This window comes from Hyposmocoma kahamanoa, unplaced genomic scaffold (assembly GCF_003589595.1).
Source record: "Hyposmocoma kahamanoa isolate Upper Pololo Valley unplaced genomic scaffold, ASM358959v1 220, whole genome shotgun sequence".
Lineage (NCBI taxonomy): Eukaryota > Metazoa > Arthropoda > Insecta > Lepidoptera > Cosmopterigidae > Hyposmocoma > Hyposmocoma kahamanoa.
In genome coordinates this window covers 3,580,426-3,595,423 of record NW_020653740.1, presented here as the reverse complement: position 1 = coordinate 3,595,423, position 14,998 = coordinate 3,580,426, and the positions used below count along the sequence as shown (strand labels likewise).

Here is a 14,998-nt window from a genome sequence, read left to right as displayed (position 1 = left end):
TAACCACAAAAAACTGTAAACTATTCCATAGATGCTATACTTAACAAGTAGCGCACGTCAACTATTTCACGTTTCTTTCCATTCGTTACATTATCACACGACCTAGAGCTGCTAAAAATTTTAATTTTAGCACTTTAAATAGCGCGCTATAAAAATTTAGCATTTAGCGTGCTATGCGAATATAGCAGTTAATCTCATCTCTACCTCGAAAGAAGGGTTTGTTTTTATGACGAATTGCATTTTCTGCTGCAAAAACGAAAATAATAAACAGTTTTCGAAAGAAATAATGAAGTATTTCCTTAAATAGTAAATTAATAATACGTAAAATGTTACCTGGTATCGGAGTCTTTGGAACAGGCGCTATAGCTAAAGTTTTAGTGCCTTTCCTGAAGGAGAAGGGGTTCGCTGTTGAAGCAATTTGGGGAGTGACACTTCATGAAGCCGAATCAGCAGCGAAAGAACTCAAGATCCCTTTCTTTACGAATAAAATAGACGACGTGTTGTTAAAAAAAAATGTTAATTTGGTATTCATAGTCTGTGCCCCGAATCTCCACGCTCAAATATCAGTGAAAGCTCTCGGAATCGGAAAACATGTAGTCTGTGATAAACCTGCAGGTCTTTGTCAAGCTGAGGCTCTAAAAATGGTGAGAGCAGCACAGTACTATCCAACCCTTATATCTATTATCAATCACTCTCTCAGATTCTTGCCAGCCTTCAGTCACATGAGAAAGCATATTCAGGATGGTTACCTGGGCAACCCTGACGAGCTGACACTTGTAGATGTGCGTGTACAAATGGGATCTCTGCTAGGTGAAACATATAACTGGTTGTGTGATGATACAATGGGTGGGGGAACCCTCACATTGGTTGGCAGCCATGTCATAGACTTAGTATCATTCCTTACTGGACAAAAGGTTGTAAAAGTACAAGGCGTGTTGCGAACATTTGTAGACGAGACATTGAAAGTAAATGGCATTAGAAAAATTACTGCACCAGATTTCTGTACATTCCAATTGCAAATGGACAAAGGCCTTTTAGTCACAGCTACACTTAATAATCATCTACCTGGCCCATGTTTCAATCAAGAGATTTATGTATGTAGTAAAAAAGGCTATTTAGTAGTTCGAGGTGGCGATTTGCATGGCAGATTACATAAGTCAAATTTAACAAAAATTGATGATGATGGGAAAAGAGGACATGATAAGGAAGATGTTATTTATGTAGATGTTGAGGATCTGAGTTGTGCTTCAAGTGTTGTTCCTAAACCTTATGTAAAAGGTTTATGCAAGATGATAAGTGCACTGAAGGAGGCATTTTTGCCTGTTAAAGAGCAAATGGACTGGGTGAAGGAACCAGTGAGAGCTGCAGCTACATTTGAGGATGGGCAGAGGGTGCAAGCTACTATGGAAGCTCTTCGCCAGTCTAATGAAGATGGCTGTTGGACTTCAGTCCAACTTCTCACTGAGCCCCCTGACCCAAACCCAGCATTGTCTGCTGCAGTCAGGCGAACTGCCATATCTTTACAATAATTTAAGTATTTTTTAAAATAATTTTATCAGTATGCCATGTGTTGATGTACCTTTTATTATTAGATTAATTTTGTTTTATTTGATATGTGACTAACTTTTAATTTGAGAGTGATAGTAACTTAAAATGATAATTATAACAAAGCTATTTTCAAATTATTCATTACAATAAATAGTATATTTTTAATTAGCACAGTATATTAACTATATTTTTGCTGATTTCTTATTCTCGCATTATAATACTGCCCATTGTATGAGAGTCCTTTGTAAAATGTGAAAAAAAAGCAACTTGCTATGAGTTTTTATTGATGGAGAGTTCAAAATTGATTAAGGTTATGCATTCTGTATATAGTACAGCATTATGTGGTATGAAGTGTATTTTTAACAATTTTGCTGCCTAGAGTACATCAGAAAATAGCTATCTATATTCTATATAATATGCAATATACTGCACATGGGAGCAAGAACACAGTCCCAGGAAACTTTTACAATGGTTTTTATGATGGAAATGTTTGTGTTATAGGTTTTACTGACTTCAAAGTGTTATTGTATAGGTTAGGTTAAGATATATGTATATATAAGAACCCATAACACCAGATCAGTATTAAACATAAAAGCTAGCAGCTGCATATTTTTGTTCCCAACTGAATATACTGTCCTTTAAATTATATTTATAAATAAAACAATGTATATAAGTGTATATGTATATCATTATACATGCACTCCCAAATAAAATACCTATTTGATACTATACAATCTTGTTTTTTATGGAGTTATATTTCTGTAAAAAATGCACCAAGTGTAGCAATTAAGTGGAGGAGCACATAAGCCTAAAAATATCAGGTAAAATAATACTTTTGTATGTGTACAGGCAGGTGCTACCTTAGTTATTTTGTACAGCTACTAAATTTCCTTGCCATTATGTTCAGTTAGGCTTTAATTTAAATGATACAATTTGGCGTAGTCTACTACACTTTGATTTCTTTCTTGCAAGACAAGGAAACGGTTGAAAGACAAGGTGGACAGTTGAGCCATTATTTTAAAAGCCTCAACATAACCTCAAAAAACATGTTTGACATAACCTATAAGAAATTTCTTAAGAAAAAATTTGGACTCAATAGTATGAGGATTAATAAAACAAATACATATAACAATATTATAATTAGAAATGCAACAGAGATAACATTCAAAACATCAGTGCCCAATGTATTACACAATTATTTCAGTGTTCATTCACTACAACTATCAGTTTCAATGACTAACCAAATATCGGAACCACGCAAAATTAGAGCTAAATATCACTTGGAGCTTTACTCGATCTTCGCCAGAATGTCGGCCTCTCTAAAGAGATGGTACTCTTTGTCGTCGTTATCTTCTAGGTTCACTTTGGTGCCACCGAATTCTGGGAGAAGGACTCGGTCACCGACCTTCACCAGTAGAGGGATGAAATCACCGTTGTCTTTCCGGGTACCGGGTCCAACTGCAATGACTTCTCCATGGAGAACTTTGCCTTGCGCTTTTTCAGGAATTACTATGCCTCCCGCGGTTTTTGTAATTGCTTCTGCTCTTTTGATGAGCACACGGTCGAGAAGTGGTAAAAGCTTCTTCATGGCGCTTGTCATTTTTATTTGTGAAGCTTATAGTTACAATTCTAGAAAACAAATGAAGAAAGTGGCAACGACTTGAGTGACTTCGATCTCTCTAGAATATTCGGATTTCAGATGCCGGTGACAGCACAAGCAGAGCAAGCAACGACCAACACGAGATTCAACTAAAATATAAAATGTTGCCATAGGAAAATATTTTATCAGCAACATCTGTAATCCATTAGCATAACTAATAGATTGATAGCGTCATCTAGTGGTCAGTAGAGATACTAATTGCTTCATATTTATGCTTCCACGTCTAACACAACAAACTTGATAGATGGCGCTTATCAACTGTAACTTTTTATGTAGATCGTGTAGAGCTGAGATGTTACGAAATTCACAGGTGACATACCGCCGCATGTTTTTAGATATCGGTCTATAGTAAGCTAGGGGCATTTAAAAGAGTCTCTAGGTCCCCCATACCATCTTGTACATGTGCAAGCCCATTTCTAAGGCTCAGTGCTCTCAACAAAAAAATAAACTATAATATATTATGATAGTAAAACCCTTTCCGAAATTGAATTTGATGCTTTGTGAGAATTGTATTGTAATGATCGCGCCAAATATACGTAAAGCGGCGCGGCGTCGTGACCATCACTGGAATGTGCGCCGGCGCCGGCCAGTCTCGGACACACCTGCGCGCGCGCAGTGTTCACACAACCGACTCCACCTACACAATCAATTCTTCGCTGGGAAGTGCTGCTGCGGAGCTTGTTAGTCTCTACTACACTACTGCCCAATTATTGTCCTTCTTAAGAAAAGGATCTATAACTAAGTCAAGTTTCAAAGTTTTCTTATTTTCGCTCATAGTTTTTGAATATATTTGACGTAAATTTTATTATTTCACATATAAAACAAAACACATTTCATGAATTTCTCAAACAGGATTTTAGAGCTTGTTTATCCTTTTCGTTTTTTGCGCAGGTGGCTGTAATGTTATTTATAATAATTTTGTTTTATTTAAATATTTTAGATGTTTTTATTAATAAACAGTTTAATTAGCTAAATATTAAAAAAGAATCTACGCACACTTTTACCAGTCCGAACTGAGCTCTTGGAATTATTGCTGCATTTAAGAATTTGGGTTTACTTGTAACGGTTGTGTCACTACTTTCACGTGTCAAAATTTTTTTTAGATCAAATCCAAATTCCGTACCTCTTCCATAATATGCTTTCCCAACCCTTCCATTGGCTAAATGCGAAGGCAAAGCCATTAATACCAAAAAAATTAAATATTTGCGATCACGGTGCGGATAGTTGTAGATTGAACTTGGATTGACTTTGAGTTCAAAATCATTTGGTACTTTTTATTTATTCATTTATACTCAGGTAACAAAGACGAATAAATACATACCTCATAGACTAACATAATTACATAATATAACAAGATACTATTATTTACACGTAGGTATGGACTGCGACGTCGACGCGTGATGCAACGTGGCATAAAGACGTTTGTTAGCCATTTCATTGGTTAAATGTCGCTCACGTAGAAGATTAACATAAAATTGAAAGGGTTGTAACCCTAACAAGTCGTGACCAGGTTCACGGCAGTAAAACAGAAAACTTCAGGTCCACAAATTTATTCAAAGTCGGTTAAAGAGAAGAAATGGTAACAAGAAGGCTGTAACAATAAAAGGTATATAAAGAAAACAGGTACATTATTACAAAACACTACACTTCCTAACTTGATGAATAAGATATTAAGTAGACACTTACCCAAAAAGAGCCGAGATATACTGAATTACAGATACATATTCATAGGTACATGATAAAGGTTGTAGAGGTTATAAACTTATTAAGATTGGCACATGATTTAGATTACTAATGATTATAAACTTAGTAAAGGAATCAAAATTAGACGCGATTGAATTTGAACAGCTCCGTACGCTGTCGCGATCGAGCAGGGAGTGACGGTGGAACGCAACAAAATCAGATTGCGAGGCAAAAGAATATGGACAATTCAAAATTTAAATTTAAATACGAGTGTCCAGGAACCGGAGAAAAGCGATAAAAAGTAGGATGACTATGTAAGGAGGTCACACCGTCACAAAATGTACTTTAGGTGTACCTATTACCTAGAGGCTGTACTTGTAGTATTATTGTTTATTTATTTTTTTCGTGACAGGGAGAGAAGGTTCTCTCCACTCTAATTAGTACAATTTGTAAAAATTTTCTTACGGATCCACGATATGTATGATAGTGAATGAGATCTATAAGAAGACCAGTTTTATTTTTAATTTTAAAGCGTGTTTATTACTGAAAACATAACAATATCATATATAATGTTAAGTATCTAAAAGTTACATTAGAAATCGGGTAAATGTAAATTAAAATGTATGATTTCAATTGAAGACAATCCAATTTAAAGTTAAAAATAAATGATTTATACATATAAACACTATCTGCAAAAAAATCACAGAAATGTGGGAATTCATGAGGTGAATGAATTCGAAGGATATAAACCTGTCTTTAAAAGGCTTTTTATGTGTTTACATTTGTAAAAAGATCAATGCGCGGGGGTTCACACGGCCGTGACCAAACGCGAAGCCGAATTTCGCAAAATGCTCACGTGTGTGGCTGTAGGACTACCATAATTTCTTTATTATATTTAAAATACTAAGAAATAAATTTTAAATTCTTTATTTCCATAATAAATGCATAAGTATTTTCATTAGAGTGAAAAAACGTTTATCACGAGAGAAAATGGTCATTAGTAGAAACCATGGTCGATTTCTCTCAGTGTAGAAGTAACTATTGTCTAATTATATAATTGTACAATGTACTTATTACCATTATATATTAACATTATAATATCGCAGAGATTTTGTAAACTTGTAATAAGCTTCAATATTATTGTTTTTGTTAACCCTTGTATTACTTACTCAATTTTATTAATGCTCGTATACCTACAGAGAATTGTTTCATTTTTGCTACGCGAAATTTAATACTCAAGTACTCTGCATAGATATCACTGTCGACATGGTCACCAAAACCTAAGCCAATGTCTTGAATAAAAAGTTGCGATAATAGCCACACGCGGATGTTCCAAGCGTACAAAAATAACACAACAAACATGGCACATCAATGTGTCGCCTTAAAAGTGAATACCATATTAAAAGTGTATTCAATACACTTTGCGTTGAGCTTTATTTAAGTGAAAGTAGGTTTATCGTGAGGGTAAATGGTGGTTGGTAGAAATCGTAGTCGTTCTCACGAAATCTGGCACAGGTGCGCATCCGGCTATCTCAGTGCAGGATTTGAATCAGTTTGAACAGCCCTAATTATGTGCTAAAACAAAGAATATCGGGGATTTATTTCACTTAAAACAGCAAAAGGTCGTTATTTACACTCATATTTAATAAAAAAAATAGTAAAACTTTAATTTATCAGCAATATAGTTTCTTAATTGATAGATAGACCAAACAGATTAATATAAATATGAGCGGGAAAGAAAATTCGTGAAAGGATTTCCGGACAGATTATAAATATAAATAATCCAAATTATAAGTATTAATTAAAGTTTATGTGCATGGTTTACCGCATTTTGTGAACTCAAGAATTTTGAGTTTGATTAAAGCGTTCTCACCGAGGCGTGATCGCGAGAGAGCCCATAAAAACGCGCGGTGGTTGTTTGTCGCGCACAGGTGTTCATCCGGGCGGAGGCTGTGCCTGCGCCGGTCACCGCACTCGCGAGAATCATGCCTCTCTCCAAGAATTCAACTATGTACTTATTCTGACATTTAAAATAAAAACCCTCTATAATAACTAGAAAAGAAACTTGTTTGTCATTGTGAATCCACATATTAACAAATTTATCTGTCTGTTCGTTTTTCGGTTTTACATTTAGGGGATATAGGGAAGAAACCTTCACGCATTTAAGTATACACTATACACACATGTATAAACTTTGTAACTCACGTTGCAAAAACTCGTGTTGTTTTCTACATTAGGTACAGCGAAAAAACACTTATATTATGCATATTATGTGTAGGCACTACTTGGTTGAAACGTAATTACTGCCAACCTAATCAATGACAGTAATAATAAGATAGTAATGATAATTAATCATTGCGGTGAACGAATCGGCATGCGGCGGTTGTGTTGCTGTGCGTGTTGCACTGGGGACAGGCTCATTAACAATATGCCGAATCCAATAATAAAAGTTCACGAGGGAAAATTAAAAGGAGCGAAGTGTAAGACTATAAACGATGTTGTGTATTATAGTTTCAAAAAGATTCCTTACGCAAAACCTCCTGAAAATGAATTGAGATTTTCAGTAAGTTTTTTATTTAATTTAGACTTATTTGCTAGACTAGACGCCCAAATAAAAATGTCAATCTAAACTAGCTTTATTACACGACTATCTAATTAAATTATGGTATAAGAAATGACTACGTACTTGTACAAAGTGACCTGTACAAAGAGAAATGTATTAAAGCTCAGGTTAGTACCATTTTTGCATGTGGCCAAGAAAAAAACTGACTGCTTTAACATATAAAAAAATAGAAATCCACCTATAATAATATCTACTACTGATAGGCTGCCGTATGGAAAATCGGCATTAAATCATCAATATCAGAATCAATCATAATAATAAAATTGATAAGATAGTAGAGTAGTTTATTACTTTATAATCACAAGGGCAAACAAGAGTGGGCATTGGGTTTCTTGCTACTGCATTACTGTTAGGGACTCAAATAACAATATATTACAGATACCTCATCCACCAGAACCATGGGATGAAGTCAGAGACGCTACTGAGGATTGTCCACCCTCTCATCAATACGAACAACATAGCGGTAATTGCATTGGACAAGAAGATTGTCTCTATCTCAACGTATATACTCCAAAATTGCCTTCATTAGGTTCACCATTGCTGCCAGTCATGTTTTACATTCATGGCGGAGGATTTATTAGTGGACACGGTACAGATACGAATACAAATGGTCCAGATTATCTAATTGAAAAGGATGTAGTAATGGTAAGCATAAATTACCGACTTGGCATTTTTGGTTTTCTGGCATTGGATTTAAAAGAAGCTCCAGGAAATATGGGTTTGAGAGATCAGGTTCAAGCACTCAAATGGGTGAAACAGAACATCGATAAATTCAATGGAGACCCTAACAATGTTACCATTTTTGGTCTTAGCGCTGGCGGTGCTTCGGTAGAGTATATTATGTTATCACCAACAGCTAAGGAATTGTTTCACAAGGCCATAGCTCAGAGTGGGACTTCTCTATGTCACTGGGCGCATACCTCCAAAATGAAACAATTAGCTGCTAAAATCCCTCTTCTTGACGGAAAATCCATTAAAGATGATGAATTATTACACTACTTGAAGTCTTTACCGACCATAAAATTAGCAAAATTATCAATGATGGCTTTGGCTGAAGAAAAATTCAAAGGTGGCATTCATTTTGGATTTGTTCCTGTAATAGAAAAACCTAAAGACTGGGAACCGTTTTTAGACCAACCAACATACGACTTATTATCTCGAGGAGAATTTACACAAGTTCCATTCATGACTGGATTTGCCACACGAGAAGGCCTCTTAACGCTAGCTCTTGGCGAACCTATATTGAGCAAAGTGGTGAAAGAAAAAAAATTTACACCAAATCTCCCATTTCAATTTGTTGATTCTGAAGCAGATGAATTAGAAAGGAAGTTGAAGAAAATATATTTAGCACGTGAACAAGATTTTAAAGATCCAGAATGTTTTGCAATAGAATATTTTTCTGATGTTGACATCATCGGCGGGGTGTATACAGCTACATCCTTGATAGCAAAGAAAAATAGTTGTCCTGTATATTTTTATGAATTTGCATATGATGGAAATTTGAATGCAGTGAAGTATTTACTGAATATCAAACGAGAAGGGGCTTGTCATGTCGATGAGATCGGTTATCTTCTAAGAAATGATATGCTCCCCAAGCCTCCATACCAAGCCATGGATAAATGGGTCTTAGATAGCATGGTTACGATGTGGACAAATTTCGCTAAATGTGGGTAAGTGTATGAATACAGCAAATGATGAATGAAGTAAACTATTATTCACCATTGTAACGTTAAGATTCTGAATTTTACGTTTTGTTCCAGAAACCCTACTCCAAAGATTGACAAGGTGATCCCTATAAAATGGGATCCGGTAACTGAGGACCAGATGCGGTGTCTCGTTATAAGCGATAAAATGATCGTAAAGAAAGAGGTTTACCGAGAAAGAATGGAGGTCTATCAACAACTCTACCGAGAGAAACGTCGTTCGGAGTGATTTCAATTATTAAGCAAGTTCTTCAAGTTAGTAAATACTGCTCATTATATTATTATATGTATGACTAGTAAGTAAATTAATAGTAAATTTGTAAGAAATAAAAAAATTCTGACTGTGGAAAATTAAATACATTAGTTGTATTTGTAGTTAAACAGGAATCGGCTACACATTTGATTTTCTTAATATAAAAAATAGGTCCGTTTGTTCATTTTACAATCGCAGGTTATTATTAGTTGTAATATACCTAACCACTCTAAATTACAACGTTCTATTTTTCAACCTTCACGTTATGGCAATGTAGCAAAAATCTACACAATTGTCCATAGCCATGTGGCCATGTCATTGTCATTATAACGAAGATCTATCAAGTAATCTCATTATCGCGTGTCTTCATCGTGTCTTCCGTTCTTTTGATAGTGTATATGTGTTATAGCGATTACAATCCACTATAATTCAAATTGCGTTAAAGACATTCATATTCATAACCGGGATTTAATAAAATTTATTTTTACAGAATCAAACGACATTTATTTTAGTTACACTACACTTACAACGTTAGGACTAAAATAATCTTTAGGTAGAGCTACGTTAAGGCTGACTAAGCAAAAAAATTCCGACCTAGTTAGTAACAGTGAAATAGAGCATGCCTCACAATATTAAATAAGCGCCATCTAGGTGCTTTGTACAGAACTATGTGGTACGTAACACAGTTGTTCGCTAGTTAGCAAAGAGTATTTGAGTTGCATGTGCGTTGCGTTGAGTTTGTAGTAGACAGCTGTCTTGGAAATTTGTTTTATGTTTTACCACAGATAATACAATACTATACTAGGTTTTACTAAAGGAATTTTTTTGAGGTTAGATTGGTGAGTGTCGTGATTTGTTTGTTAAAAGTATAATATGTCTAGCCCCATAATTCAATTAGAACAAGGCAAGTTAACGGGGCAAATAAATGTAGCTTCGAATAATACACATTACTATGCCTTTAAAGGAATCCCTTATGCAAAACCACCGATCGGCGAATTACGATTTGCGGTGAGTACTTTGGAAAATCGTTCCTCGATATTTATATATAAACAATATCCGTTGAATGTGTCATGTTCTAATGTAAAGAAATAATACTTGTATCACGTTATATAATACGTAATACACATACATGCATAAAATATATACTTGGTACTTGGTGTAACGGGCTGGTGTCCTCAACTCGACGTCAAGGCGCCTATTATATATAATACACATATTATAATACATGGTGAATTTATAAATTAAATATGATGTAACTTCATTTAACACGTCGTATTGAAGAACATTTGTTAAGCAAGTTGGTGCGAAAGAATTGGCCTCATATTAATAGATTTAGATTTAGGTTTATTTATTATCTTATAAACATTACATTATTATATACAATATATTGTATTACAAGAATCGTTACAAATAGTAATAAATGTTACATTTCAAAAAATTACAAATATCCAGTACAAGTTTTGTACTTCGTAATTTTAACATAGTTAATGTAGTTATGTGAAATAATGTAGGAACATATTAAATAATATAATAATAATTATGTCAATATAATGATTGTATGCATTAAGTTTATGTAATTTGTTCATTTCTGTAAAATAATATTTATACGTAATAATCTATAAATTACAACATATATTACAAGACCATATCCCTATATTCTTCAGTGGAATAATACACATTATCCAATAAAAAGTCTTTCAGTCGACGATCAAATGTTTCATCATTAGGCTCATTTTTTAAGTCAACGGGTAGGTGCTCATAATAAGTCGGGCCGATTCCGCGCGGATTTTTTTCAGTGAGTGCTAACCGTCGTGGTACGACTCTCAGTCGTTCTATGCAGCGAGTGTTATAACGGCTTTCATGCCTTTCAAAGTTGTGTAAGTTTTTTTCGCATGAATGTGATTATTCCATATAAATACAACGAATATATGGTCGTTATCCTGTGTCTCACAAATAAGTGCCTACAAGAGACTCTTCGTGTTACGCCGGCAAGTATCCTCATTGCTGGTTTTTGAATAATGAATAAATACCCTGTCAGAATCAGTGGAGTCAGTCACCCCATAGAATGGTACCATACGACATTATGGAGTGGAAATATGTTTGTCGTAGTATGCAATCGGTAACGACAGGTTTTAATTTTTTTAGTGCAGAAGTCGCACTACTTAGTCTACCACACATAGAATTTATGTGACGCTTCCACGTTAAATTTTCATCCAGAATGAATCCTAAGAACGTACTGTGGTCAGTTATGGAAATTAGACTATCTATACACGTTGGCCTCGGGATTGATCTACCAGAGAACAATATTAAACTAGATTTAGCAGCATTTAGTATGAGACCATTGGAAGTGAACCATTTCATCAGACTCATATAGACATTTCTTACTTTTATATTGAGTTCGTCGTAAGTTCGGGCGCACACAATTACAGTGGTATCATCAGCGAACAAAACGAATAAGCCATCAGTGATATGGGACGGTAGGTCATTAATAAATGTCAGGAAGTGGGCATTTCCTAGTGAAGATCCTTGAAGAATTCCAAGGTTCACGTCACCTCCACTACTGCGTAGTTTTTTTCCGCACCTGATATTACTTCAACTGTCTGAATTCTGTGTGATAAAATGATTTCAGAAGATCGTATGTTTTGCTTCGCATACCATAGTGACATAGTTTCTCCAAGAGTAATTTGTGACTGATTACATCAAACGCTTTTGACAGGTCACACATCATTCCTGCTACTTTGCACTTACCATCCAACCCCGTAATTATTGAGTCCACCACCCTCTGTGCAGCCGCTGTGGTGGCCCGGTACTTACGATAGGCATATTGGTTGTTTGCCACAAGATTTTGTATTCTAAATGTGACATTAGGTGAGAGGAAATAATCTACTCAATATCTTTGAAACATTTGGTACAATAGTTACAGGTCTATAATTATCAACTCTGCTCATCTCACCTTTGCCCTTCTACACAGGACATACACGCGTGCTCTTTAGCACGTTAGGATACACTCCCATGCAGAACATCTCATTGACGAGTTGTACCAGTAGAGTTGATATGACTGGCCAGGCAATTATAAGTACATTTACTGATATGTCATATATGTCCTGTGCTGTGTAGCGGGAGCCTTATTCACTAGGTGTTTCAAACATTTGTTAAGTGTGTCTTTTGTAACAGTAGGCAGTGTGCAAGTTGGTGGCTGTTTGCTGTTCATGTGGGTTAATAAATCGACTCCTTCTACGTACAGTACCGTATGTCGAAATTGCCAAGTTTACAGGGGAGCGTTAAGTTTTAAATTCACTCAAATGAGTATAACACGTGACTTTAGCATAGAAATGCTAAATTAAATTGTGGTTGTTCATCTAACCGACATCTAGGATTTTATAATACTCTGTGTGAGTTTTGCCGAATAAAGCTAAGAAATAAAGTCACATGTTATGCTCATTTCAGCGAATTCAAAACTTTAAAACGCTCCCCTGTAAACTTGCCAATTTCGGCATACGATACTTTATGTAGGAGGGGTCGAAATATTCAATTGCCTTGTTTTAGTCACTGTGTATAGACAAATTGTTGAAAAATAAAATTTCTTATTCTTTGGCGCAGGTACCACAACCACCAGATCCTTGGGAAGAAACCCGTGACGGCACAAAAAACTGTAGTATATGTATACAGTTCGACAAAGCAACGAATGGAGTAATAGGTGATGAGGATTGTTTGTACTTAAATGTTTATACTCCTCAATTACCCAAAAATGACTTGGATTTGCTACCGGTGATGGTCTACATCCACGGAGGCGGATTTGTCTTCGGCAGTGGCACCGACGATTCAGTTCACGGTCCAGAGAACATCATCAAAAACAATGTAGTCCTAGTCAGCTTCAACTACAGACTCGGAATCCTTGGTTTTCTATCGTTCAACCTTAAAGAAGCTCCTGGCAACATTGGCTTGCGAGACCAAGTTCTAGCACTAAAATGGGTTCGACAAAACATAATTCAATTTAATGGGGATCCCAATAATGTTACAATATTTGGTATAAGTGCTGGAGGAGCATCTGTTGAATACCTTGTTCTTTCTCCTATGGCAAAAGGACTTTTTCACAAAGCTATTTCACAGTCGGGATCTTCTCTCTTACATTGGGCTCAAAACAAAAATGTCAAGCATTTGTCTTCTCAGGTAGCACTTTTAAGTGGAGCAGACACAACTGACGAAGAAGAAATGCTTAAGCATTTGAAGAGCATGTCTGCGAATAAACTGATTACATGTTCTATGATGGCATTGTCAGCCGAAAAATTCCGTGGCGGTATACATTTTGGATTTGTACCAACAATTGAACAGCCGGGCGATTGGGAACCGTTTCTGGATAGATCCAGTTATGAATTGTTATCTAAAGGAGAATTTACGAAAGTTCCTTATATGGCAGGCTTTTGTTCACGAGAAGGCCTCTTGGTAGTAAATTTAGCACCAGCTATTTTAGATCAACTAGTTAAAGAAAAGGAGTTTGTGTCCCATCTTCCTTTTGACTTAAATTATACTCATAGTAAGGAAATGAATGATAAATTGAAAAGTATTTACTTAAAAGCTGAAAATAAATACAATGAAAATGACTCCTTTGCGATAGATTTCTTTACTGATGTTGATTTCTTAGGAGGTATTTATGTTGCCACTATGCTTATAGCAAAGAACAATTCTCCAGTATATTTTTACGAATTTGCTTACGACGGGAAATTAAATTACCTGAAGACAAAATGGGGAATTACCCGAAAAGGAGCTTGTCATGGAGATGATGGAGGATACCTTATAAAAAGTAAATTATTACCCGAGAATATCTCAGATACCGACAAGTTAGTACGAGACAGATTCGTGGAAATGTGGACTAATTTCGCTAAACATGGGTGACTATTTTTTCTCTTAACTCTTTGGGCATTTTGGATTCTATCTATGTTTGGATTTACTGATATCATTGGAAAATTTACCTGACTAATACAATATCAATTTGATTTTAGGGACCCTACACCTGAAATAGATGACAAATTGCTAACAACGAAGTGGGAACCTACATCTAATACAAGAATGGCTTGTTTACTTATTGATGATAAGTTAACCATTAAACATGATATCTACCTTGAAAGGATGAACATTTTTATGGAGCTGTTTGAAAAAAATTATCGATAACTTAATAAATAACCAGTAGTAATAAGTGTTCCTCAGGAATTTGCTATTACTAAGATGTGAATTGTACTTATAGTACCTGGAATTCAATGAAATAGAATCAATAGAAGTTTCATAACATTTCGTTTATTGTAGTTTAAATAAATAATAAATCGTTTATTAGTCTCTACATGATAAATAATACAAAGTACATTACACATAAAGTTTAGTATCATACTGCTGTGATGTGAAACAATAGGTCTATAGCTTAGCAAAATGGCGGTCAATTTAACAGTGTCGCTGCTATTAGTCTACTGGGCGCAATATTTAAAACGAACTAACGTACACATCGGTCAGTTTCAAGATTACCATCGGCAGTAAAT

At 35.3% G+C, this 14,998-nt stretch overlaps 4 protein-coding genes across 6 annotated transcripts; 3 read left to right on the top strand and 1 right to left on the bottom strand.

The window, feature by feature from the left end:
• Window positions 1-326: 326 nt before the first annotated feature.
• Window positions 327-2,180, top strand: LOC113227967 (glucose-fructose oxidoreductase domain-containing protein 1). The gene has a single exon (XM_026461079.1). It carries the CDS (start codon window positions 327-329, stop codon window positions 1,527-1,529), a length of 1,203 nt encoding a protein of 400 aa, XP_026316864.1. The 3' UTR covers window positions 1,530-2,180.
• Window positions 2,181-2,643: 463 nt separating this feature from the next.
• On the bottom strand, window positions 2,644-3,163 carry LOC113227855 (10 kDa heat shock protein, mitochondrial). Its single transcript, XM_026460922.1, has one exon. The coding sequence runs from the start codon at window positions 3,146-3,148 to the stop codon at window positions 2,837-2,839; it is 312 nt and encodes a 103-aa protein (XP_026316707.1). The 5' UTR covers window positions 3,149-3,163; the 3' UTR covers window positions 2,644-2,836.
• Window positions 3,164-7,319: 4,156 nt separating this feature from the next.
• LOC113228064 (esterase FE4-like) lies at window positions 7,320-9,446 on the top strand. The gene is made up of 3 exons (XM_026461203.1): window positions 7,320-7,454; window positions 7,893-9,184; window positions 9,275-9,446. Exons 1-3 carry the CDS (start codon window positions 7,320-7,322, stop codon window positions 9,444-9,446), a joined length of 1,599 nt encoding a protein of 532 aa, XP_026316988.1.
• A 669-nt stretch (window positions 9,447-10,115) lies between these two features.
• Window positions 10,116-14,792, top strand: LOC113227854 (esterase FE4-like). 3 transcript variants are annotated; one of them, XM_026460919.1, is made up of 3 exons: window positions 10,116-10,478; window positions 13,071-14,359; window positions 14,471-14,792. In XM_026460919.1, the coding sequence occupies exons 1-3, from the start codon at window positions 10,344-10,346 to the stop codon at window positions 14,637-14,639; spliced, it is 1,593 nt and encodes a 530-aa protein (XP_026316704.1). In that variant the 5' UTR covers window positions 10,116-10,343; the 3' UTR covers window positions 14,640-14,792. The 3 variants fall into 3 exon arrangements, with proteins under 3 accessions (XP_026316704.1, XP_026316705.1, XP_026316706.1); XM_026460920.1 differs by lacking the exon at window positions 10,116-10,478 and adding an exon at window positions 12,226-12,338; XM_026460921.1 differs by lacking the exon at window positions 10,116-10,478 and adding an exon at window positions 12,531-12,546.
• The last annotated feature ends 206 nt before the right edge of the window (window positions 14,793-14,998 follow it).

Excerpts from the sequence above, each read along its gene's own strand:
- LOC113227967 (XM_026461079.1), top strand. The coding sequence starts at position 327 with ATGTTACCTGGTATCGGAGTCTTTGGAACAGGCGCTATAGCTAAAGTT.
- LOC113227855 (XM_026460922.1), bottom strand. The coding sequence starts at position 3,148 with ATGACAAGCGCCATGAAGAAGCTTTTACCACTTCTCGACCGTGTGCTC.
- LOC113228064 (XM_026461203.1), top strand. The coding sequence starts at position 7,320 with ATGCCGAATCCAATAATAAAAGTTCACGAGGGAAAATTAAAAGGAGCG. Across the intron at positions 7,455-7,892 it reads AAAATGAATTGAGATTTTCA|ATACCTCATCCACCAGAACC; the intron begins GTAAGTTTTTTA and ends AATATATTACAG. Across the intron at positions 9,185-9,274 it reads ACAAATTTCGCTAAATGTGG|AAACCCTACTCCAAAGATTG; the intron begins GTAAGTGTATGA and ends GTTTTGTTCCAG.
- LOC113227854 (XM_026460919.1), top strand. The coding sequence starts at position 10,344 with ATGTCTAGCCCCATAATTCAATTAGAACAAGGCAAGTTAACGGGGCAA. Across the intron at positions 10,479-13,070 it reads TCGGCGAATTACGATTTGCG|GTACCACAACCACCAGATCC; the intron begins GTGAGTACTTTG and ends TCTTTGGCGCAG. Across the intron at positions 14,360-14,470 it reads ACTAATTTCGCTAAACATGG|GGACCCTACACCTGAAATAG; the intron begins GTGACTATTTTT and ends ATTTGATTTTAG.